The sequence below is a fragment of the Colius striatus genome, chromosome 7 (genome assembly GCF_028858725.1).
Source record: "Colius striatus isolate bColStr4 chromosome 7, bColStr4.1.hap1, whole genome shotgun sequence".
NCBI lineage: Eukaryota > Metazoa > Chordata > Aves > Coliiformes > Coliidae > Colius > Colius striatus.
The window spans coordinates 31,612,760-31,636,413 of NC_084765.1; the positions used below are offsets into that span (position 1 = coordinate 31,612,760).

The window sequence follows — 23,654 nt, forward strand, 5'->3', positions numbered from 1 at the left end:
GAGAGGCCTTAGAGCAAGATACTTATAGACATGAAATTCTTTTTCTCTGACAATGCAGCCTTAAACACATTGGACAGGAAGAAAGAGAAACATCAGTATTGATTTTTACAGTTTAATACTCAAGAGTGAAAAAGTGTAAAATCACGAAGCTTGTACCACCACAAAAATGCAGTTTCATTGCAAATGACCAAAACACAAGCTGTCTGCAAAGTTTCACACAGCTGACATCAACAAACCCCGTTTCAACATTCTTACCGTCTTTTTAAACACCTGCTATTCACAAACATCAGTCAATACAGAGTTCTAGATCTCTCACACATCTTTCGTTATATTCTATATTTGTTTTCTAGTCCAGTGGTTTACACAATTTGGAAAACAGTGCCCCACTTCTGATCTATATCAGCTGTTAAATACATAGTTTTAAATCCCCCCCAGATTACTAATTATATTTTTAAAGCATTTTGTTTAATCCAAACTCAGCAATAAAGTTCTTACTTGCATTTAATGAAAAGCACAAATTATATGAGTAAGCTTCAGAAGTGCATGCTGACTGAGGTTATATCACCAATCCTTTCAGCTACAGGTTATAATATTTAAGCAGAAAGTGATCATATAGGGTGAGTTATCACATCAGCAAGCAGGTTTTATTTGCTTTTAGTAGCAATGTATGTTCCTATGGCCCTGATTCTGCAAATGCAACCATTAAGCCTGCAAGATGTGAATGTCCACCTAGGTACGTTTTGTTGCCTGAAGGTAGTAGTATCCAAAAGCCATCATATTAAGGCAAAAGATCTTGGGTTATTAAGAACTAAATGGAAAATGAGCTGCTAACACAAACATTCTTAAAACTTAACACTCTTTTTATGTGAGATATCTTTGTTTTCACAGTCTGAAAAGATTCACGCAAAGGAACTGTGCATATCGTTAAATGTTATGGTAATGCCCGTTTCCAGTTCCCTGTACTAAACTAACTTTGCAACAGTTGATTAAAATCCTGATCTTAAACAGAATTGAAGAAAGTACACAGAACAAATTTCTCCCTCCAGACAATCAAAACAGAAATATATCTTGGTATAACCTACTGTATCTTACAGTGATGTGTAAAGGAATTTTTAAAGAGCTTTTGACACCTCAGTGTAAACAGTACTGATTTTTTCTCTCTTTCAATGCTAAGGCCATCTACATTTTATGATTCCCATGCTCCTTACTGGTTTATCTCTTCATCTAAAATTATCGTCTTCTGAGCAGGTGAAGATAAATGTAACAGAATGTTTGTAGAGTTGTTCCTAAGGAGCACATCTGTCAAAGATTCCACAAGTTATTGACAGATGGGTTTGACTTTGGCAGTAGCTTTTTGACAGTTACACATTTTCTGCAGATATTCTTATACCTGTTGTACAGAGAATGTGTAAGTTTCATCTTAAAATAACACTTCAAGAAAACTAACACTGATTATTTTTGTTAAATTCTGTTCCTTCTTACAGACCTGACTTCTTCCTTTATGCATTTATTTAATACTTGAAGTATGGAATCTGCTTGCAGTTAGTTATCTAGCTGGAAAACTCAGACTTACACATGCTTATTACAACAAACACAGAGATGTTATCTTTAAAATCATAAGGTCAGCTAGGAATCGGAAGTATAGGATAATATAAGAAGTATTACCATTCATAACACCCTGTTTATAAATGGAAGCACAAGATCCTTTTTAAGCATATATGAATAATTTTTAAAGATATTATTATCCGTTACACAGTCACCAGAATAAATAAGCTTAGCATACATGCTTTCAGCACTTCTGTGCAACTCAGTTTCCTATTCATTTTCCAGCTCTTGGTTACACTTCCAACTTCAACAAATGATTTCATAGTACATGATGGAAAAACATCCGATCCTGAGTACACTGGTACTCACAGTTACACAAAATGAGGAAACATGCAGGAAAATTTGTAGTGCAGATAAACCTCATGAGTCAATCTTTGGAATATTAATAGCTTTGTACAATTTCAAACTTAGTTACTAAGGCACATAAACTGTCTCATCTCTGAAACAGTGTGATATCTCAGTCAGCATGGAGCTTCTCTTCAGCTTTGCATTTACATTCATATCATAATGGAGCAGTCAGTTTTGAAATCTAGCTTCTGTTAATATTAAGGAAACTGAAAATATGACTAGCCATGCCAGACTAAGATAGTTTAACTGGATTCTAATATGGATTAGCACATACAAAATTCTGCTTACATAACCACAGGGAAAAAAGTGGGAGTCAGCGACCACCAGACTGGCACAACACAGCCATCCGGATACAGGCGTGTTTCTGCTATGCAGAGAAGGTGTGACAGAGTGAGCCAATGTGCATGTGTGTGTGTGTGTGTGTGCGTGCATGTAAAAATAGCAGCTTCTCATTTATGTATCTTATTTCTCATATGTGTCCAGTATGATATCTTCTTACCCCAGTGACAAAAATATTTTGGCTGCTATTTATGCATCTGTGAGCACTGCACAGTTCAATACAGTTAGTGGTGCTGATTTCTGATCTGGACTTTGAAGTCACTGAATTATGATTGTAAATTATGTCCTACATTTAACCAACATAAAATCCAAGTGAAATTAGCTTATTTTCAAGTAATTTAAGTAGAAAGCAACTTTGGCCTGAAGCCAAATATCACAATCAGAAAAAAAAACAAACAAAGAAAAAAAAAAATCGAAGAGAAACCCCAAATCTTCAGGCTGGATTTGCAGGGCTAGTAATTCAAAAGGGCATCTTCTCATTTGTAAACAAAGGAAAGATCATCTGGAAGTTTACTGAATACACTGAATCGTAAGTGTTGTCAATGCCATTTTCACAAGTTCTCTTCAGAACAAAACATGTATTAGCTAATTTCACTGTGTTAAGAAACTAGGCACCAGGTAATAATTTGACACTTCACACTTACCATAAGCAATACCTAGCATCAATGTAACCTGTACACTGCCAAATATATTAATGTTATTAGACACTGAAGTGATATTCTCCTTACTTCAGTGAAAATACTATCCAGCTTTTTAAGATCTTAAATGTACTACTGTCTAACCATAAAAAAATAATAAATCACCATTTCTCATCGGGAATACTGTGATAAACACTTGCTTCAGTGTTATCTTTCTTCTTTGCACTGCATTCCAGCTATACAAATAAAACAATTTCTGTTAATTCTTGTTGTGCTTAGTTTGATGCTATAGAATTGTATTTTTTTAATGGATGCAATAACTGTATCTTAAAATGTCTTGATTAGGTATTGCATAGAAGTGCATAGAAATGGAACTGAAAGTCAGCTACCTACCACTCTCACAAGTCTTGTAGTTTGTTATATTTGTACTTAGTAGCTTGAGGTTTAAATAGAGCTGCTGAGTATTGTAGTAACCAAGTAAAATACAGTATCTTTCTGAAATGGAAAAGTCCTATTCAAGCACACACTTATTAACTGACCTGCTATAAAACAGAAAACACAATCCTTTGAACTGCCCAGTAGCAAATTCCTACAGTCACTACAGGTGGAAAAACCTGAAATTATTGGACACAGGTCTCTGAGGAAAATATTTATAGCAAGATTTCTCCCCCACATAAAGTTTGCAATAAAAACTGTGCTGAATAGGTAGAGGCTTAGATTCAACACTTCTCAGTCCACTATTAGTAATCTAAATAGTCTGAGTGTTTCTCCATCCCTTTTTTTTCTCTTTTTTAAAAAAAAGGATAATGAAAAATATGTGTGAAGACGCTGCTAAGCAGACTTTGTTAGAGTCCTTTCAGAACCACTGTCCATCATTTTCATCATCGTCTTCCTCCTCACGGTCCAGATAGAGAAGAGCGACTTTCTTTTCATCAGAAATAACTGACCTTTGGTCTACCATTCTTTGCAACTGGACAGTTTTATCAAAAAATGACTTTTCTGCTACGTTTTCACTATGATCTTGAGAAAAACTGGAGACAACATAGCCTCTTCCTTCGTTGTCATTTTCTACAGTCTGAGCACTTTTAACTACAACCTGTGACTGACTAACAGAAGGGTCTTGCTTATTGGCTATGAGCACTGTTGCTTGCTGTTCTCCACTTTTTACTGTAGATATTCCCCCCATACTGGAAACATCCATTTGAAAAGAAAAAGATGTTTCCTTGGATCCTACTTTCATGTGCTTTACAGATGACTCTCCTGTTTGTGAAAGAACTTCCTGTGTTTCAGAAATGGGTTGTGTAAAGATTATTTGCTCAGTATGAGATTCTACAGGACTGATTTTAACGTGCCTGAAAGATCTGTTGGTATCGGAGCTTCCTTCGCTCTCTGAATGATGTCCTTGTTTGTTCGTGATCTCTGGAGTTTCAGAAAGGGAGCCATGATATATGATGCGTTCAGTTGTTTCAACTCCCACTTTACCTAGTCTAACATGCTTTACTGAGCCTTTTGAAAGAGTCTGGTCTTCCAGTTCACTGATTTCCACATGCTCAGAGATAGGCCCCTGGTAGATGACTTTTTCAGCCGTCATAAACTCTTGGGGACCCAACTGAACGTGTCTGACCGAACTTTCTGTCTGTGAGAAGTCTCTAGTGTCAGTGACCTCCACTTTACCAGAGATTGGTCCTTCAAAGATAACATGCTCGGTATGAATCTCTTTTGGACCTAATCTAAAGTGCCTTACTGTTCTGCTGACATCCACAGACCCTTCTGTCTGAGAAAGGTTACCTGAGCTATTGAGCTCCACAGAGTCTGACGTGTGCCCTTCAAAAGAGACTTCTTCAGTTAATTGCCTTGATCCTACGGTGACGTGTCTTGTGGACCTGTTGAAGTCTGTTGAAAACTTCTGAGAAAGATTCCCTGAATCAATCTCTTCTACAGTTGTGGTGATAGGGCCTGTGTAGATCACTTCTTCTGTAGTTTGAATTTCTTTAGGACCCAGTTTAAAATGCTTCACAGATCGGCTGAACTCTGACGAACCTTCTGTCTGAACAAGTCCTTCTGTAGCACTGACCTCCAGTGTTTCAGAACCAGGCCCTTCGTATATGATTTGCTCGTATCTCTGAACTTCTGCTGGACCAACCTTAATATGCCTTACAGATTGTGGCAAGCGAGTGGCTTCTCCAAAATCTGCAGTTTCCAAAACTGAACCGTCATAAATAACTTGTTCAGTGGCATGATACTCTGTGCCACCACTCCTTCTCACTGTAGACGAGTTATAAATTTCTTGGTCAGACAAAGGCATGTGTTTATCACTAGGGGAAGAAACATCTACTTCTATACGGCTTCTACCATCAACAACTGTCTCTGAGCTGTCTTTCTTCAGAGAGTGCAATGTTGCCTTCTCCTTCTCACTTGAAATTACTTCATCAAGTTGAGCTACATCAAATTCATCAGTATCAAGGGTCTGTGACAGATTGACTTCAGCAACAATTGTCACCAAGCCATCCTCCTCTGTTTGATTAACTTTTTTGATATCAAATTCTAAGTTACTGGAGTCGGCTTTATTTTCTTTTGTTAACGCAGACAGTTCCTCTTTCACACTTTCTGGGAGACTGCCCTCCAACTGCTCCAAAGCTTCCTTCAACTGATGTTTAGGGTCCTTTGTTTCCTTTGATAGAAGCCCTTTTATTGAAGTCTGAAATTCATGAGGAATTTTTATTTCTTTTTCAATAACAACAGATTCAACATGGGACGTTTCGGCTTCAGGATGCTCTTTTAAAATATGGGCACTTGCTTCCTCCCCTACCACATGGTACGTTTCTTCCGGAGACCTTACACCTTCATCTCTCTTACTCTGTGTGCCTTGCAAAAATTCATCTTGCCAAGAATACTTAATAGTTGATTCTTCTTCTATATGAATTTGTCCATATATTGAGTCATCATCTTTTTCTTTAATAACAGGATGATCATCAGGAACAGATACAAAATACTTTTGTTCAATAGGCGAGTCATCTTCCTCAGTTACCTCTTCCACATGAGTGAAACTCTCGTGGCGTTGTTTCTTCTTTTTGGCATCACCGTATGTGAATGTTACATTTTCTTCCTCATCACCGTAACGCCTCTCTCTCTCAGGGAATGTATCTTCCACTTCCTCCACTTCAAAAGGTGTTGAAAAATCAGTCTTTTCATCAGCAGCGTAATCGAGCGGCTCCTCTACGATCTCAACATTAACAGATATGTTCTTTCTGTCCTCATTTCCTCTCAGGCCATGATGTACTATATCTTCTATCTCCTCTTTGGAAGGAATTCCCTCAACACCCTCTCGAAGCACTTTCCTTACATCCTGGTTTGACAGACCTCCTATGTCAGCTTTGCCAGAAATATCTATGTTTTCTTTAACTTGAGATTGTACTGTGATCTCAGTCTTCATTTTCCCATCATCTGCCTGTTCTTTCTTATCAAAATAGGTCACTTTCGTGTCTGTTGATATTTGTGAACTAGAAGACTGTGTAAAACTTTTAAGGATGTCAGCAACAATATTCTCTGCCATATTTTCAGTTGACATTCTGTCACTAAGGTGGTTTTCATCTTTCAGCTTGGCTTCCTCTTCCGAAATACTGACTTTGTGAATTTCAGCAGACTTAGTTACATGGTCATCTGTTTCTCTTCCTATGGATGTCTTAAATCCCCCTAATTTAAGTTCCTTATTACTCTGAGATTCTTTGTCAGGAACAGGCATTTCAAGACTGATTGGTATCTCAATGACCTCATTGCTTCTGGATTCCACAGTCACATTTCTATCTTTTTTGGTTAATTCGCTTTTCAAAGATCTTGCATTAGAAATATCACTCCCTGTTAACTTCTGGTCAACAACTTCCTCATGGATGTATTTTCTCTGCTCAGTCTTCCTTCCAAAATCAAAACTTCTTTCTTCTGTGAAAGGTTTCCCGTCAGTTTTCTTTTTCTCCTCCTGTGTTTGCTTCTCTAGCTTATCTTTTTCTTTCAGCAAAGATTTATTCTCTTCAGTTGATTTGCTGCCTTCCCTTTTTTCTTTTACTGTGGTCTTAATTTCAGTTATTGTTTCTTCATATTTAGATGGTTTAAAATTGGTATTCAGCTCGTAAGTTGGAAATCTAGTGAAGCCTGGTTTTGTTCTTGAATTTTCAGAAATCCCTGGCTTGGTGTCAGGCTTGTGGTCCTTGTCTGATCTTTCAACATTTCCCGATTCTTTTGAAAAAGATACTGTAGATGAAGCAGTAACCTCTGTTTTCTTTCTTTCTGGAATTATCTTCTGCTGCATTTCCGTGGTTTTCCAGCTACTGTAGGCTGGAGTAAAGGTTCTTGATTCTTTCTGCTCTGTTACAATCCTTTCGTCCTTTGTAACAGTTGTTGAAGGGCGATATGTTGAACCAAGTACATCTCTTCCAAAAGCTCTTCCACTGGCCATTGTGTGTGATCCAGCCTGTGCGGAGTGAGCTGAGTAGTGTGCAGAACTGCTAGTATTTGTCACTGGCATTCTGTGTCTTGTATCAGTGATCCTCATAGCTGGTGAAGCTTTATTTCTATTTCTTTCTTGGTAAGTAGAGTAAATATCTGTGTAGTTATAGGAAGTGTTTATAACATCTGCAAAAAGAGCATACAGAACTAAACATTAAAATAATGTCTTTTATCTATTACCAAATAGAAGGCATGAACTAAGAAACATCACACTGAGTTTTTGAAAGAAATAACGGGTTTATTTTCAGTGGAGCTTTGTAAAGGCATTCCTGCAGGTTTTACAAAATTAAGTCTATGCATAAATTACACTAAAATTCAATGGGAAGCTTTTTACTAAGCTGCAAGTTCTTGCTAATTTTACCTGCTGCGAGCTGAGTATTGTAGCATTTACTTAAGAATTACACCTTTAGTATTTATATTAATGCTTGTTTACATTTACAACTCCTTATTAAATAATGTATGCTAATATCCTAGGCTTGGGTTTCTCACTTCTTTGGCCTGAAGTTTCTCAGTTCTTATTGAAAATTAACAGCATACCTGCCACCATATCCTGGAAACTAAACACACAAATACAACCCTTCACAGCCACAAGGTACAAGGGAGAGAAACAGCAAACTTTTTCAGCTGTATCTACACCATTTAATAAAATTTACCAGGAATCACTGTCTGGCCAACCAGCTCTGTACAACTCAAATCTCCTACTCCTAAAAAGCTAGCTATGTACCCTCTGATTTTGGTAGTGTTTCCTGGGCTGTGGTAACCACTGAATACGCCCAAGCACTGTCTGCAAGAGGACTGGCTAGTTCAAATCACAACTCTGCCAGGGACAGTGATTAACAGCATACGTAATTCTATGTGAGCCCTTCAACTGAGACTCTAATCTGTTGACTTTCCTACAACGGATACAGCTTTCAGATCTCTTCTGGGACTACTGCCTGCAACAGTCTGAGGGCTTTAAGGCCAACACATGGTTAAACTCAGGAGTATTATCAAGAATAATTTCATAATGGCCACAGCAGTGGGATCAAAGGTCTGTCTTCTCTAATATCCTGTTTACAGTGGCTAACAGTAGATATATAGGGAAGAGTATAAGAACAGGGCAAGTAAATGGTGATACTTCCCTGGTATACTCTCACAGCCTCCAGAGATTTGCAGCTCCTAAGATAGAAATGGTATCTTTATGTTTAGTAAGTCTTTGATATCTCTTTCATTACTCTGCTAAAAGTTCTCTTACCCATGTAAACTTTTTAACACTCACAATGCCTCAGGATGATGAATTTCTTGGTTTTAACTACATGTTTTGTTAAAGACCTCTTGCTTTGTATTTCAAAACTTTAAGACATACGGGCATCCAAAAGTTCTTGTACTATTAGAGCTATGAAACTCCCTACCTACCTTCTCCACTCTAGTCACGATTTTATAAATTATCTCATATAGAATAGCAGTACATTGATTTAAAATATTAACACTCCAAAATAATTTGATATTCACTTTGCATTATGTTTGTAAAAGATTTTCTTCAGCAATACTGTAACGCAATAGTTTCCAGTTATTTGATTTCATTCAACATTCATTTTGCAATATTCATTTTTTACCTTGAGGCAATTTCCCTCTATGCTGATCTCTCCACGTAATAATCCACTGGTTGCTTTCCCCTTCTAACAAAGCTCTGCAAAGCACATTAAAAGGCATTCCATTAAAATATTAGGAAGAAAAATCATAATATTTAACACTTTACAATCTTAGAAATGGAAACAATTATCCTGCAAGTTGGGTCAGATCTGAGTGCTTTTCACAGCCCTTATTTTTATTACTGAGAATGAGAGATCCTTAGCATCTTCCAGACTCTTAGTTTGTAGAGTCCGGTTGATGAGAACAATGCAGTAGTCCTACAGTAGGTTAACAGCAGCAGCCACAGTACAGTTTTAGATCAAATCTTCAGCATAGGCCAATATAGCATTTCTTGATGTGGACCAGATGCACCGACCTCCACTACAGAATCAAACAAGCCAGCAACTGTTTCTGGAATGATAATCTTGTAATAGAGGTAGGAGAAAGCAAAGCCACACAAAACAGATATTCAGTACAGTTTTTTTCAAACACACATGGAGATATTTTGTAAAGAAAAGGCAAAAGTGAAAAACACATTTGCAAGCAAATAGTCAGCAGCTTGTGCTGGTAGTATAGTACTAAAGGTGTTGCCTCAGTGTGATATCCAAGGGAACTGTTACAGACTGGATTTTTAAGTTCTATCCTGTCCAAATGAAAACTGAAGGATATATTACTTTACTGACAAAGTGGCTAGTGCTGGAAGAAACAACTTACAGTATCAAAGTAACTATTCTTATTTTCTATTCAGTTGGAAATCAACAAAGGACTATGAAATTCTTTGTGACAGAAACTGTTTGGTTTCTTCTAATGACATCTGTTTGCCCCCTCTGTTTCTCAGTCTTCCATTCATTCTCTTTTGCAGCTTTTGCAGCAACTCTCTAATAGCTCCTCTAGTTCCATGAAGCCAGTATTTCCACAGAACTACTGTGGTTCAGGCTCCCTTTTGTTGACCAACCAGCAGCAATTGACCAGAAATTGACTGATTTACTTACCTTTACACTATGGAAACTCTATTGCTCCAAGCAAACAGCAAAACTGGGCAACAACCATTGATATCTGCTTCACAATTGTGTCTACTATTTATTCTTGGTGTGCTGACACACAGAAGGGAGACTCTTGGAGTTGCCTATTCTATGCTGGTGACACACAGTAGCTGTTCTTGGAGACATACCCAGCTGATTGCTTGAGAACACTGGCTATCCTTCCTTTACGCCAAACTTAATTCTCTATACAGCATGCACGGGAACCACATTCCTTCAAGAGCCACCTGACAGCAACCACAGGCTTATTCTATTCCTGCATAAGGTTACTATCCTACATGTTCTCCTTTCCACAGTGATGGAAAATACTCCACAGGTACATTTACCTCAGCTATGCTAATAGCTGAGGAGCAAAATATTTTTGGCAGTAATTGCTCTGCATTAAGAGCAATCAAAAATGCACACAGCATACTTTTGTCCTCTCCAGAGGAGACCACAATGAAGTACATTCCCTAGAATCTGTCAAGTGCTCTAAAAAAGTAAGACAAAATTGTTGGCTTCTTCCACATACCAAATACAGAAAGTAGGTATTAGGGTGATCTTATTCAGTCCTAGAAGTTTTAGATGGTTATCCACTAGAATTGAGTCTCAGAATTCCTGATAAATTCTCTGCAAATCTTTCTTTGCTTTCCTTCCCTTCTGCTATCTGTGTTTGTACTGTCTGACATAAACTATGTCCAGCAGTTTTAAAAAGAAGAAAAAAAGGAAAAGCAAATCAGTTTGACCCTTTTCTTCTTCTGCAGGGCCACAAGCTATGCCATCAAAAATTAAAAGTGCTCAGCTGCAGCATTCTGGTGCAACAGCCTAGAAATTCTACAGTAGGTTCTTTCAACAGGCAACAGAACACTACCATCAGTACAGTAACTTCGGTGTTTTCATAGTCACTTCTAGTAGTGAGATACTCATTTCATCATTTCCTGTTTTGGAATTGCCAGATGTTTTGCACTGATAACATACAGCTGCAACATAAAAGTTGTCAAGAGTAGGGCTGTAGGATTATGATAGCCAAGGCTTCTGACTCCCTAGGAGGTGACTTGAAAGCCATTTAGGATTGTGGCATGAACACATTTGCTGGGCATGTCTGACAATACTAACAAAGCAGGCATTTTAAATGCCACCTGTGTATTTCACACTTGATATGATTGATCACTTAGGACAATTTATGCTTCTTTTGGCCTCTGCCTGCCTCTAGGTTCAGTAAAACTATGCTATATCAGCAAAATATGATTAGGATGATTTTCTTTGCAAACATAGATTTGCCTAGATTCAGAAGAACAGACAGGTTAGAATTACTGAACATGTTTATAGGTTACTTTGCCCCTTAAAACAGGCTGAGATGAACACCTCTGCTCTTATTCTGTTAGTCAAAAGAATGAAGAGACAGCAATTTGTCTTCCTCCATTAGCAGAGGCTATATAGGAATTAGATGACTTCAACACATACAGAGAACGTTCCCAAGACCAAAAATCTGATCTGATGAAGCTAGTGGGTGCCAAACAAATTGCTCTGATGGACACACACTAAGGAAGCTGTTGGTGACGTTGCAGAAACGTATCAAGGAGCTGGCAACGAAAACGTTAACCATGACGAATGAAACTAGGAATGTGGGTAGTCTGACTAAGGATTTCTGGCTGCTGTTAAAACAACAGTTGTTCAGTTGCTGCAGCAACGTATGAAGTCACTAAAAATAAGTTCCAAGAGGTAACTGTATATGGCAAAGGGCAATAGCACACAGAATAGCTGGATCTGAAATATTACCACTTAAAATATGTTGTATTTGAAAGTGAAAGGCAAAGCTTCACAAAACCTGTATACAACTGGACTGACAGTGATTCAGCATTTTAATGCACACAGTCCTTAATATGTGTTGCTCTTAAGCTTATCGCATGAAGAAAAAGTTAAACCAACTTTGGCTTAATAGACTAGCACGAGAAAATGTAGTGCAATGTTCTGAGCACTGGCTTGGAAGCCAGCAAACTCAGGTTATGTTCCTCAGCTTGACCATAGCTTTAGTTTATGCAAGTCATTTTGTTTCTCTGTTCCTTTGCATCCTTTCCTAATAGTAATCACTTAAACTAACTTCTCTGTGGTGAAGACTGCTTTTAGACTGCCTCAAGAACAGGGTTAAGGAGAAACTACTTTAAGGATGACAGAGCACTGGCACAGGCTGCCCAGAGAGGTTTTCAAAACCCCCCTGGACATGTTCCTGATCTAGGTGGACCTGCTTGAGCAGGAGGGTTGGACTAGATGATCTTTAGAAGTCCCTTCCAGCCCCTCCCATTCTGCGATTCTGTGATAGTCTCAACTGTATTCACAGTAATTCCAAAAAAAAAAGGATTCCTTCAAGCAGCAATGTTCTAAAAAATAACCTGGAAATCAGACCTCTGGTCACATATACACACATTGTGTTAATACTTAGTTTAAGTTGCCAGAAAATATTCCAACTGCACCTTCAACTCATCTCATTATTCATGTCATTTATCTCAAGATAGTAGTGAGATGCTTGTTAGCCTGAAGCCCCAGTGTGCTGGATGACAACAGAGTAACTAGTCAGTGAAAGCAGGTGGATGAGATTAAGTAGTTGGGGTGGGGAGACAAAGGTTATCAAAACCAAATGGGTGCAATGCAGATGTTATCAAGGTCATTCTTTCAACAACTGAAACATAACATCTCAGATGGGCACAGTTAGCCAACAGGCTGTAAAAATTCATCCTGTCTACGTGGTAAGGAGTTACAGAAATAAACCTCTCCAGGAAGAGGAATGGAGGAAGCATTGTTAGTGGTAAAGGCCACTCCACATCTCTTTTTCCATTACCAGATGGGAGGACAAGGACTGCGTGAAGAACAGGAGGTAACTGACTGCATGACAAATTCCTTGGGTGCAGAAAAGTCTGACTGTTCTCGTAATACATCAAATACAGGAATAGGACATATTGGATGATACAGGTTGTAAACAAGAAATAATGATGAAAAAACTGTGGCAAATAGCTGAGGACGCTTTAATGCTGGTGATTTCTTGAAAGGAAGGCATGGAACGGGTCAGAAGAAGTATTGATGGAGGAAACAAACCAAAGGAGGGTTGGACAGTATGCCAGCCAAATTTTTATGAAGAGATCCTGACAATGACCATGACAAAAAATAGAGAACAAACAACAAAGCTTTGTAGCCTCCGCTGCTTCAAAACGCAGGGTGGTAACCTAGAGCAGAACCTTTGCATGACACTAGCATTTCAAAGTAAAATCTTTTACCCTTCTACAACAATGTATTTTAGAGAGGGCAGAAAAACTAAACTAAAAAAATCCCTAAAACTAAAGTTTTAGTAAAAACTAAAACTTAATTTATTTTTTTTTTTAATGAAAACTAAACCTATGGCAGAGGTTCTGGGCAGCCTCTGCTATTTGAACAGAAGCAGCTTCTGATTGCTGAGGAACAAGGCTTGATAGTAATTCTGATCCTATGCAAACTCCCTATCTCCTTGTAAAACTAAGAGTCTTATACCTTGAATGATTCATCACTTTTCTCTGGAAATAAAACTTGGGCATAGAATAAGTTGTTGCAGTTTTGCAGAGTTCCAAGAAGACAGAACATAACTGCTAGACATTTGATAAGTATTTACTTCGACAGAGGTGAAAAAGGATTGGGAATGAAGAGTCCCACAAGGTATAACTTCATAAAGCCACATAAGATGTATATTTCACTTCCTGAGTGAGCATCAGCTCCCAGAGCAGGAAGGGTGAACAGACTCAGAGAGGAAGTACACTTGGTCCTTGGGGAAGGGTGTTACTTTCAACAGTGATCCCTCATCCCATGCTGACTAATAGAAAGACTAAGGGCTTCAAACCAGGACCAGCAAGAATTGTAAAACAAAGAGAAAATGCAGGGTGGGACGTACAAAGAAAGCTCTCAGAATTAAAGCAGATTCCACACCGTTAACTGATAATGTCAGGAGGAGAGCAGGGCCCTCAGTGGCAAGTTCAGGATGTTGAACTATGGGGAGGGCGTGTGTGTGTGTGTGTGTATGTGTGTGTGTAAAAAAATGCAGAAACATGAAAACATAAATCAGAACAATCAACTTTCCACTTCAGGCATCAGAGAGCATGTTTACTGCTCTGTGGCAAGGCCCATTTCTCTGTTTACATCTGTAGATCATTTTCAGTAGGTAGCTACTCATTTGTCTACTGAAGTCTGCCTTGCCACACAATCAGTGATAAGAGTTGCATTCACTAAAATCAGATCAAGAAACCCTGCAGGTTCAGGAGCTGGACAACACACACATGCTGCAGGTGATGCTAGATTGATTTCCTCTAGTTAACAAGGGCAGGGAATCCTTAGACAAGCCAACAGTCATCATATCATCAGTGACATGACCTCTGTATTAGTTCCAGAATTTAATGGGTTTACAAGGTTTTACAGAGCAGAAGCACTGATGGTTCACTAACTAACTAAAAGCCTGTCAAAACAACTAAATATCTGGGCTTTATCATTCCTACTTCTGGATGAATACTAATCATCAAAACAATTGTGACAATTCTGTCATTGTGAAAGTGCTAATCCCATTTTGCAGATGCATAAACGAAAGGAGAAAGTTTAAGTGACAAGAGTAAAAGTCAACATCAGAGCTAGGATTATGTTTAGAAGAATCACATGTTTTAGCAAAGTATGCAGAATTAACATACACAGATAAGGATGTGGAGACTGGCTACTGCTTCCACAGTTTCTCAACTTCCAGTCGTGCTCCAGACACTACTGGCTTTCCAAGGGTCACAGGAATCCCATTTCACCAATAAGCTGACTGCAAATTACTTGTTCCATGATACTGGTTGTGATTTCAGCTCCTCCAGAAGCCAGCCTTGGTCTGTACCTTGTAGCACATAATACCCAAGGCATCTTGAATGGATTTTTGCTCTTTGACATCCTTTGCTCACTAGTCTATTATTGAGCTACTCACAAGTTAATCTTTCAAACTTCTCATATTTTCAGTTACGCAACTACAGTTAAACATATTTATCAGTGAACTGCTTTGTAGAACACAGCATTAACACTTTAGGACACAGCAGCAGATAGAATATATAACTGGCAATAACACTGTTTGTTTCCACAGGTTGAACATGAATCATGTAGACAACATCAACAAGCTTACGACTGAGGTGTGTTCCTTCAGAAGAATACAGACATAGGCTGACATTACAATTTTTCAAGTTATTACTTTGCTCAATTAGATTGCACTTCACTGTATGTGAAGTTCAGTATCTCAACAAAATGTATTAAAAATACTGTGCTAGTTGTAGAAAACTACATGATCTTTACAAGAAGGCAACATCTTACTCCAAAGTGTGCTGGAAGGAAAAACAAAACCAATTGTGATGTCCTGTGCCAATTGATACATCATGTTTCTCCAGACAGAAGAACTGATCTGCCTTTTCAACCCCACAGCTACTAAGTGGCTAGAGACACATTGAAGATTCATTAGTAGAGATGTTGTTTGCTGATACCTCACACTCAATCCAAACATGATTCCATAACCAAGGATTGACAAAGACAGGATTTAATCAAACGGACTTTTCTGTTATCTTCCCACAATCCTACAGCTGAAACAAGAATGGGGAACTCACTCCTTGAACTGATGCTGCAGGTGGACACTTATCAACATATTTAAACAATGAAATATACCATGTAAGTTGACAGATGGCAACTACACTACCTCATGTTTTAATGATTGCAATTTAGGGATAGTGGCTCCTCAGCTTGTAAACAAATACTGCGTCCACAATTCACATCAATTTGATATCAATCTGACCAGGACTAAGGAGGTTTCTTACATATCACTGTATTTGTACAAAGTTAATAGGATTCCTATGGATTATGTTGGCTTCTCCCTTCTGATGAAAGATTGAGGGAGCTGGGGCTCTTTAGCTTGGAGGAGACCTCATTCATGTTTACAAATACATAAAGGGCAGGAGTCAGGAGGCTGGAGCCAGGGTGTTCTCAGTGATGACCAATGACAGGACAAGGGGCAACGGGTACAAGCTGGAACATAAGAGATTCCAAAGAAATACAAGGAAAAACTTGTTCCCTGTTGAGGTGAGGGAGCACTGGAAGGAGCTGCCCAGATGGGCTGTGGAGCCTCCTTCTCTGGAGACATTCAAACCCAGCTGGAGGAGTTCCTGTGTGACCTACTCTAGGTGGTCCTGCTCTAGCAGGGGGATTGCACTGGATGAGCTTTCCAGGTCCCTTCCAAATGTTAAGATACTGTGATTCTGTGTGATTCCCTAACATGTTGTTCTGGGGACAGAGGAATAGAATGAACTACTACCAGAAATAGTTTTGCTCAAGTGCTCAAAATCCAGCCACCTCTGCCCATTGGTAGTACGTATCAGTGTTACTAAATAATAGTGGTATTCTACTGTTCTTACAGTTTTCCCAGAGATCTCTGATAACTCCACACATATTAGTGCCTTCTGAAGGGGTTTTATCTTTATTTCACAGACAGCACAGTCAAGCACAGAACAACATGGTCACCCATGTCACAGAAGAAGTCAATAACAAGCCAAAAGCTGCTATGAGGAGTCCGTTCACTCTATTTAACAAACTGCAGTTCATACAAGAAGTCTTGATCTGAGACTCTCCAAGTAGCTATCTGTATTTTAAATGCTGGAGAGAGGATCAGTGGGGCTCCCCTATCTATAAACAGGTGATTTAAATGATCCTCCAGTTGGACAATTGAGTGTGATCACAGTTCTTACCTGTAGGTTTCAATTTCAAGGATGAGGCCTGCTTTCACCTGCAGTAGTTCTTGATAGTCCTTCAGGTAATCTGTGATTGACATGGTCAGGAATTGCTTTTCTTCTTCTAGAGCATCAATGATCCTCTAAAGAGAAACAATAATTTTTAGTTTCAATATAGCATAAAGACATCTACATTTGAATGCCTAATGACTTAACCTTTTCAGTAAAGAAAAAAGTCTGAGGGAGCAATAAAGTACTATGTTACATCATTTAACAAAATCAGAATATTGGCAATCTGAAGCAGAGTTTTACACCTAGATTTGATGCCTTACTAAGCTAGTTAAATATTTCAGTAAAACCCACTCAGATGCCCTGTACAAAAGTTACCAAGTATATACAGCAAGGAAAATACACTCCTTTAGAAATATGACTTCAATGTCACACATTTTGTCATTTGAAGAGCACAGATGCACGTGCTTAAATCACACTCAAGGTCAGGAATTTCGGTGATGGCTTTGCCAAAAGAACCTGGCCTATTTGTCTTAATCAGTAGCTTCAGTTCCATAGACATGCGAGTCCAAATGAGTTTTTGGATCTGAAGGTGTTCATAGTACCTAGAATGTGAAAGATGAACCTCCAGTAGTTTCTTTGAGCTAAGTTTTCTACAATATCTGGATACCTGCTTCATTTGTCCCAACTGCTACATGAAAGATATACAAAGGGTTGCTGGTTTTCATCTTGATAACCAAATGTAACTTTGTACCTTCACAGGTTTGTGTGTATGGGAGGACTGAAGTTTGTATGGCACCCACAAATGACTTGAGAGCAGCAGCATTGATGACAGCAGGTCAGGCCTGCCCACCTTTCTTTAACAAGTTCTAGAAATGGGAGAATTGGTCTGATGAGCAGAAAAATACCAAAGTCCCAAATAATCTGAATTTGAATATACTCTGAAATACTAAATGGAGGATCAAATACTAAGTTACTGCACATCCCAGAAAATACAACAAAGATTCAATGCAACAGAACACTGCAATGTGATTTAGAGCAAGACAACTGACTCTGATGCTTTTGAAAATAGCATTGCAGAAAGCAAGTGCTTTAATCAGTGGTATAACCTCCCAATTGAAGGGTAAACTGGCATCTTCTGGAAAATAAACTCTCCTCTGCTAATGGAGAGGAGCTTTTTCAGTATAGACTCAGAACTAAAGCTATCAGTATTAGCTGTTCAGTGTGGTTCTTAATGGTTTACTTGCTGTGGAGAGAACCTGCTAACCCAGACCAGACCTCCTCAAATGGCAAACTGATGCTGTCTGGAATACTATAGATTATACCTTGTTCTAGGGGCTGGGAAGACAGAAATTACATCTCAGGCAAAGGCTTGATTTGAGTTTGTTCACATCACCCTGCACTATACAATGACACTGAACTGTCATTTGAGAGCAAAACTTCAAACACATGTAAAATAAAACACTGAGCAGAAATTCATGACAGCCTGTTTTAGATTGCATCCTAATAAATGCTTTGGATTGCAAACTGGAACATCAAGACCCCAACAGTCTAGTTCTAAAAAAATTCAGGATACATAATTTATATGCAGCAAATGATCAAGTATCACAGTAGCATAAAAGTGAAGATACAGCAGGAGGCTCCCCAGACTGCTTAATGCCAGTATAAAATGCTAGGGAGAAGGAAGGTTTAGAACTCAGAATGTAAAGTGCTGGCATTTCAAATATGACTAGCTTTGCGGTTTATAATGATTAACAAAAAACCTTTATGAAGTAAGCTGCACATCATACATGTGTGTATATCTCAGATGTTAATCCATTTCTACACTTGGAGACACTGTTGAATTATTACACTGATGTTTTGTTTGACGTGACAAACCTTGCCTAATCTTCAGTCTACCTAAAACTTCCGTTTCATAACAGAAGGCAAATCCTATCTGTCTATCTGAGCAAGTACCATCAACCATCCCAGAGCCTCAGGCAGCCCACGGCAGAGGCAGCACCCTGCATGGCCATGCACAGCGGCACACAGAGCCTCTGACCTTTAGCAAGAACTGTTCAAGAACTGACACAATGGAAAATCCCAAGATGAGAAGGGAAGAAAAGTGCCAGGCCCTGCTTTTAAAAGGAAAAGGCTATCAAGCAAGAATGAACAGGCTGTTTACAGAATCAGAGTCGTCAGCAAAAGGAACAAATGACCAGAGCTCTCTGGGACCAACCACTACCCAGCTCTGACACTAAGTGATTCAGGTGTTGGTTTCCTCCCGCCCCAGATTAAACACAGAGACTAACCTATACATGTGCATGCAGATGGGAAAAAGAGCTTCACTATGCACAGGTCTTGCTGTAGTCCCAGAAGAACCTATATGGAGAATCTGTACACTGGACTACAGGGTGTGTGGAGCTCTGACAGATGGCATATTCACACCTAAAGACATAGCCACCTAGGTTCTACCCACTGGATTTGAAGACCGCTCATGAGCCAAAAGTTTGAGTTAATGATTACCATAAGGGGCAACATAACTTAGCCAGCTGTGTAACAGTTCCAAAGGAATTCATTCCAACAGGAGCAGACACTGGATAGCCTGGATGGCAGACAGCCACTCTTCTGGCGCTCCAGTCACTGATGCTTAAACATAATGCAAAGGATGGCTGGTCTTAGGTCCTAATTCCAAGCATGCCAAAAAGTACACAAAACAACTCAGGCAAAAGTTAAGGAGATGGCAGGCTGACAAAATTCCATTTTGCAAAAGGTAACCTGTTTTGTTGCAGCTCTCTCTGCTTGCTTCACACAAAACTTGCTTGGAAAGTTTTCTCAACCACAACAATCCCATACTACCCCCGACCCCCCCACCATGCTGGTGATGTCCTGCTAGAACTAAGTAATTGAATGGAAGTGACTTTCTAACCCTTCACATGTTCCTTTCCAGGCAGCAGTGGGAAATTGTAGAAGGGCAGTAGGGGGAAAAGAATTTACTTGGATTGTCCAAGCTGCACCTACTCAGGGAATAAACAGAGGATTCCAGGCTCCAGCCTGTTCCATCTGGTACCATTTACTGATCCCATAGCTCATTCAGCAGCTCAGCAGGGGAGGAACTGACACTCTGCACTTAGCTGGCTACAAACTGGTACATAAAAAAAATGCATGACATATTGATATTGTTTATTTGACAAGATGCTTTCTTCTCCTCTGGAGCTCACAACACTGACAAAGAAGCTGACTCTAAATCCACTATATTGTTGAAAAATATCTGCCTTGTTTCAAAGCAGCAAGATGAGCTGTGGCCATTTCTACATCCAAAAACTACAGGGTCTTCTCAGATCACTGTGAGTTTTTTCATGATTATTTTCACAGCTAAAATTATGGAAGTAAGAGACCTGCTGAGTTCATCCCTTCAGCACCCAGGACCAATGAAAACTTTCCAAAGAATCACAGCTTGCCTGGTTCAGTTAAATTATAATTCCAAATACCTATTTCTGTTTAGCATTGCTGAACCCTTTAGTTAGGATAAGGACAATGCAGGAGGCAATGATGGACATATAAGGCGACTGGAGGGTATATGGAAAGTATGAATAAATCTAACTGCCATCAGAGCTGCAATGAACAGTAAGCACTTGACTCAAACCTGTACGTACATATCGTTTCTACGGGACACTTTGCATTAAATAATCATGGAATAGATGCTCTTTAAGTAGTTTAAAAATCCAAGCTGAACAGACTTTTATCCATGAAAGAAATAATGATGAAGAAAAAAAACCCTGGAAGAACAAATTGTCCTGTCAAAAGTTTTCTTGAAAAATTACAAAGTTAAAAGCCTTCCTGATTACTTCCAACGTATCTGCCTCCACTCACAGCATCTGCAAACTATGCAACAAACAATCCAGCAATGTACAAAAGCCAAACACACACAGAGGAACAGGTCCCAGTCCTTTCCCAGTTGCCAGCACCTCCATTATCTACCATGGCTCTTGGACACAATGTGATGATCAGCACACGGGGCTCAGAGCAACACCAAGCTCTGGCAGAGTGTTAATAAAAGGTCTAATGATGAACAAAATAAATGTTGCCCTCAGGACATGGATCCATGATTTGGATGATCTAATATGTGCTCTCCACTCTGCATTTGATCAACTGGTATTTTGCTGTTTTGACAGTTGCTGATCTGTTCACACGCACAGAGCCATTATACATCATTTTATACCAAACCTTATTCTGGCAGCAAGCAAATCTCAGCTGCAGATGCTATAGCCCTCTGGTTAACACCATCAAACATCCACCTGGAACAGATACCAGTCACCTGCATTGGTAAAGTTTCGTTTAAAAAAAAATCCCACTCTGCTCACTGCCCGTAGCATGGTAATGAGTCTTCTTGCCTTGAAACACCTAAAAGTTTCCTTAACTATGCTGAGGCTCATGAGCTTTTCCCTAGGTTCAAAGTGCATAGGAGCATCAGGCTAGAAGGAAAGCTTTGTGTCCCACCACACAGGGACTCAGGTCATCTGTTCCCAGGGTCTACTCCATGTCCCATGTGCTTATGCCAACCCAAGCAGGAGCCCTGGCAAGCCTCTGTGCCAGCTCCATGTTCTTGGGTACTTGCCGAGGGCAGGTTGGGAATGGGGCACCTGTCACTGGAAAGATGTCCACAGGGTCACCATCTCCCTGTCAATCCCCACCCTTAACACCCAGCTCTCCCGAAACAGAGCAGCAGCTGCCAAAGAGACTTCCCTGTACCACCGAGGTGGGTTTAGCTGCAACAAGCGCTTGCTGGGCCACCTCCTCTCCCAGCCTGCGGAAATCCTACTGCAAGGATGCAACGTGGGGCAAGGAAGTCCTGGTCAGAGTCACAGGGAGCCTTCCGATGGATTTAGGCATTTGAAGGAGCAGGATGGATGTGCGTTAGTGGAAGCGATTCGAGCGCCAGGGCCACGGGAAATCGGACTCGCATCTCACGATGCGCCAGAACGGAAGGGAAAAAGCGAGTGGGAGGGCGGAACGAGACTCGGAGGAGCAACAAAACGAGCACCAAAACAAGCAGCGGAGGACGGGCAAAAAGCAGCACTACAACAAGCATGGGACAGCGGGCAAAAACGGGCACGGCTAAAGAGTCCCGTGACGAGGGCTGGGATAGGGGGACCCACCTGGTACTCCTCCACCTCAGCGCCGTGGCGGTCCTGCAAGGCGAGCAACTCCAACTCCAGCCGCTCCCGCAGCCCGCACAGCTCCTGGCCTTGGCGGTGGAGGTCCTCCAGGTGCTGGCGGCACTGCCGGCTCTCCTCCCGCAGCAGCTCCAGGTTCTCCCGGCTCCGCTGCGCCTCCTGCTCCTGCAGCATCTGGATCTGCTCTTGGTAGCGCAGCAGGGTCTCTCGGCAGCTCTGGCTGAGCAGCATCTCGTAGGTCTCCTCCAGCTCCTCCAGGCTCAGCCCGGCTAAAGGCGGCGGCAAGGCGGCCAGGTCCATCCGCAGCTCCCGCATCTCCACCGCCTCCCGCCGCTGCCGCTCCGCCAGGTGCCCGTGCTCGGCCTGCAACTCCAGCAGCAGCTCCTCCAGGGCCACGCACTCGCCTCTCAGCCGCTCCAGCAGCTGCCGCTGCCCGGCCAGCTCGGGCTCCAGGCGACGCCGCATCGCCAGCACCTCGGCGCCCAGCACCTGCAGCTGCTCCAGCTCCCGCCGCAGCCCGTCCCGCTCCAGCTCCGCTTCCAACTTCGCCCGACTCAGCTCCTCCAGCTGCATCCGCAGCCAAGCCAGCTCCTGCTCGGGCACCCGGAGCCCGATCAGCTCTTGCTCCCGCAGCTCCGCCAACTCCTGCGCCAGAAAGCGGTTCTCCTCCTCCAACTCCCGTACGCGGGACACGAAGACCCGCAACCGGGAGTTGAGCTCCTGGAGCTCCCTCTTCTCGTCCCATCCCGCTTCCCAGCGCCGCCACATCTTGCCCGGGACGGGGGGTCGGGCGCGCGGTGGCCCCTCTGCTGCCGCCGCTGCGCACCCGCGGCTGCCCCCGCGCGCCTCTGGCCGCCGCTCCCGCCGCCGGCCCGGCCCGGCCCCGCCAAGCCCCGCCCCGCGCAGCCAGGCCCCGCCCCCGGCTCCAGGCCCCGCCCCGCGCCGCTGCCCTCAGGCGCCCCCTGCCGGCCCTTTGCCACGTGTCCCCCGATTGCTCTGAGGGGGAAGCCGAAGCCCCGCCGAGAAGCGAAGCCTCGCCCAGGGAACAGGGCCTCGACCGGGGCGCGGATCATCGCTTAGGGGGCACATCCGCGCTTAGGGAGAGCCCAGCACCGCTCTCACGACGCCCCTTGTCCTCCCCTCCACCGGTGTGGGCCATAGAGGCTGGGGCTCAGCTTGCCCCCTTTCCCGACACCTCCATTCCCCAGACGGGAGGTATTTGCGATCCATTGGCTGCTCTGACCGTTACTTAATACAAAGTGACAAATGCCAATTTAGAACACCACTTTTCAGTTGAGGAAGCCGCTGGAATGCCTCCTAATTTTGAGCTGCTACCATAACATCTTCGCGCAGCACAGCAGCGTCCCACCTCCCAGGCTTGACGCAGGGCAGAAGCGCCTGCAGCCAATGTGTCCCTGGGCCCCATTCCTCTCTGCCTTGTTTTGCACCATATATGGGCTGGATCCAGAGAAGTCCTTTCACTGACTGCACTGGAACTGGCCGCTCAGCAAGGAGGCAGTGGAGCATCACACCCTATATCATCCACCAAATTTGACAAAAAGATGAGTGACTCATTTCAACCTTTTTCATCTCCTCAGGAATTCTTCCTCTCCCTCTCTCGCTTAGATACACACACACACACACATTTAAATCTCACCCAGTGCTGCAGCACTGGGAGTTTTG

General features: G+C 41.6%; 1 protein-coding gene and 1 long non-coding RNA gene across 2 annotated transcripts; one reads left to right on the forward strand and one right to left on the reverse strand.

Moving 5' to 3' along the window:
* Positions 1-98: 98 nt before the first annotated feature.
* On the reverse strand, positions 99-22,841 carry SYNM (synemin). Its single transcript, XM_010208764.2, has 4 exons — positions 21,954-22,841; positions 16,825-16,949; positions 9,026-9,099; positions 99-7,556 (listed from the first exon to the last, which is right to left on the reverse strand). The coding sequence occupies exons 1-4, from the start codon at positions 22,737-22,739 to the stop codon at positions 3,787-3,789; spliced, it is 4,755 nt and encodes a 1,584-aa protein (XP_010207066.2). The 5' UTR covers positions 22,740-22,841; the 3' UTR covers positions 99-3,786.
* On the forward strand, positions 12,281-18,892 carry LOC133625761 (uncharacterized). The gene is made up of 4 exons (XR_009819062.1): positions 12,281-12,932; positions 15,183-15,754; positions 17,578-17,653; positions 18,738-18,892. It is a non-coding gene; the product is annotated as an uncharacterized LOC133625761 (long non-coding RNA).
* Positions 22,842-23,654: the final 813 nt, after the last annotated feature.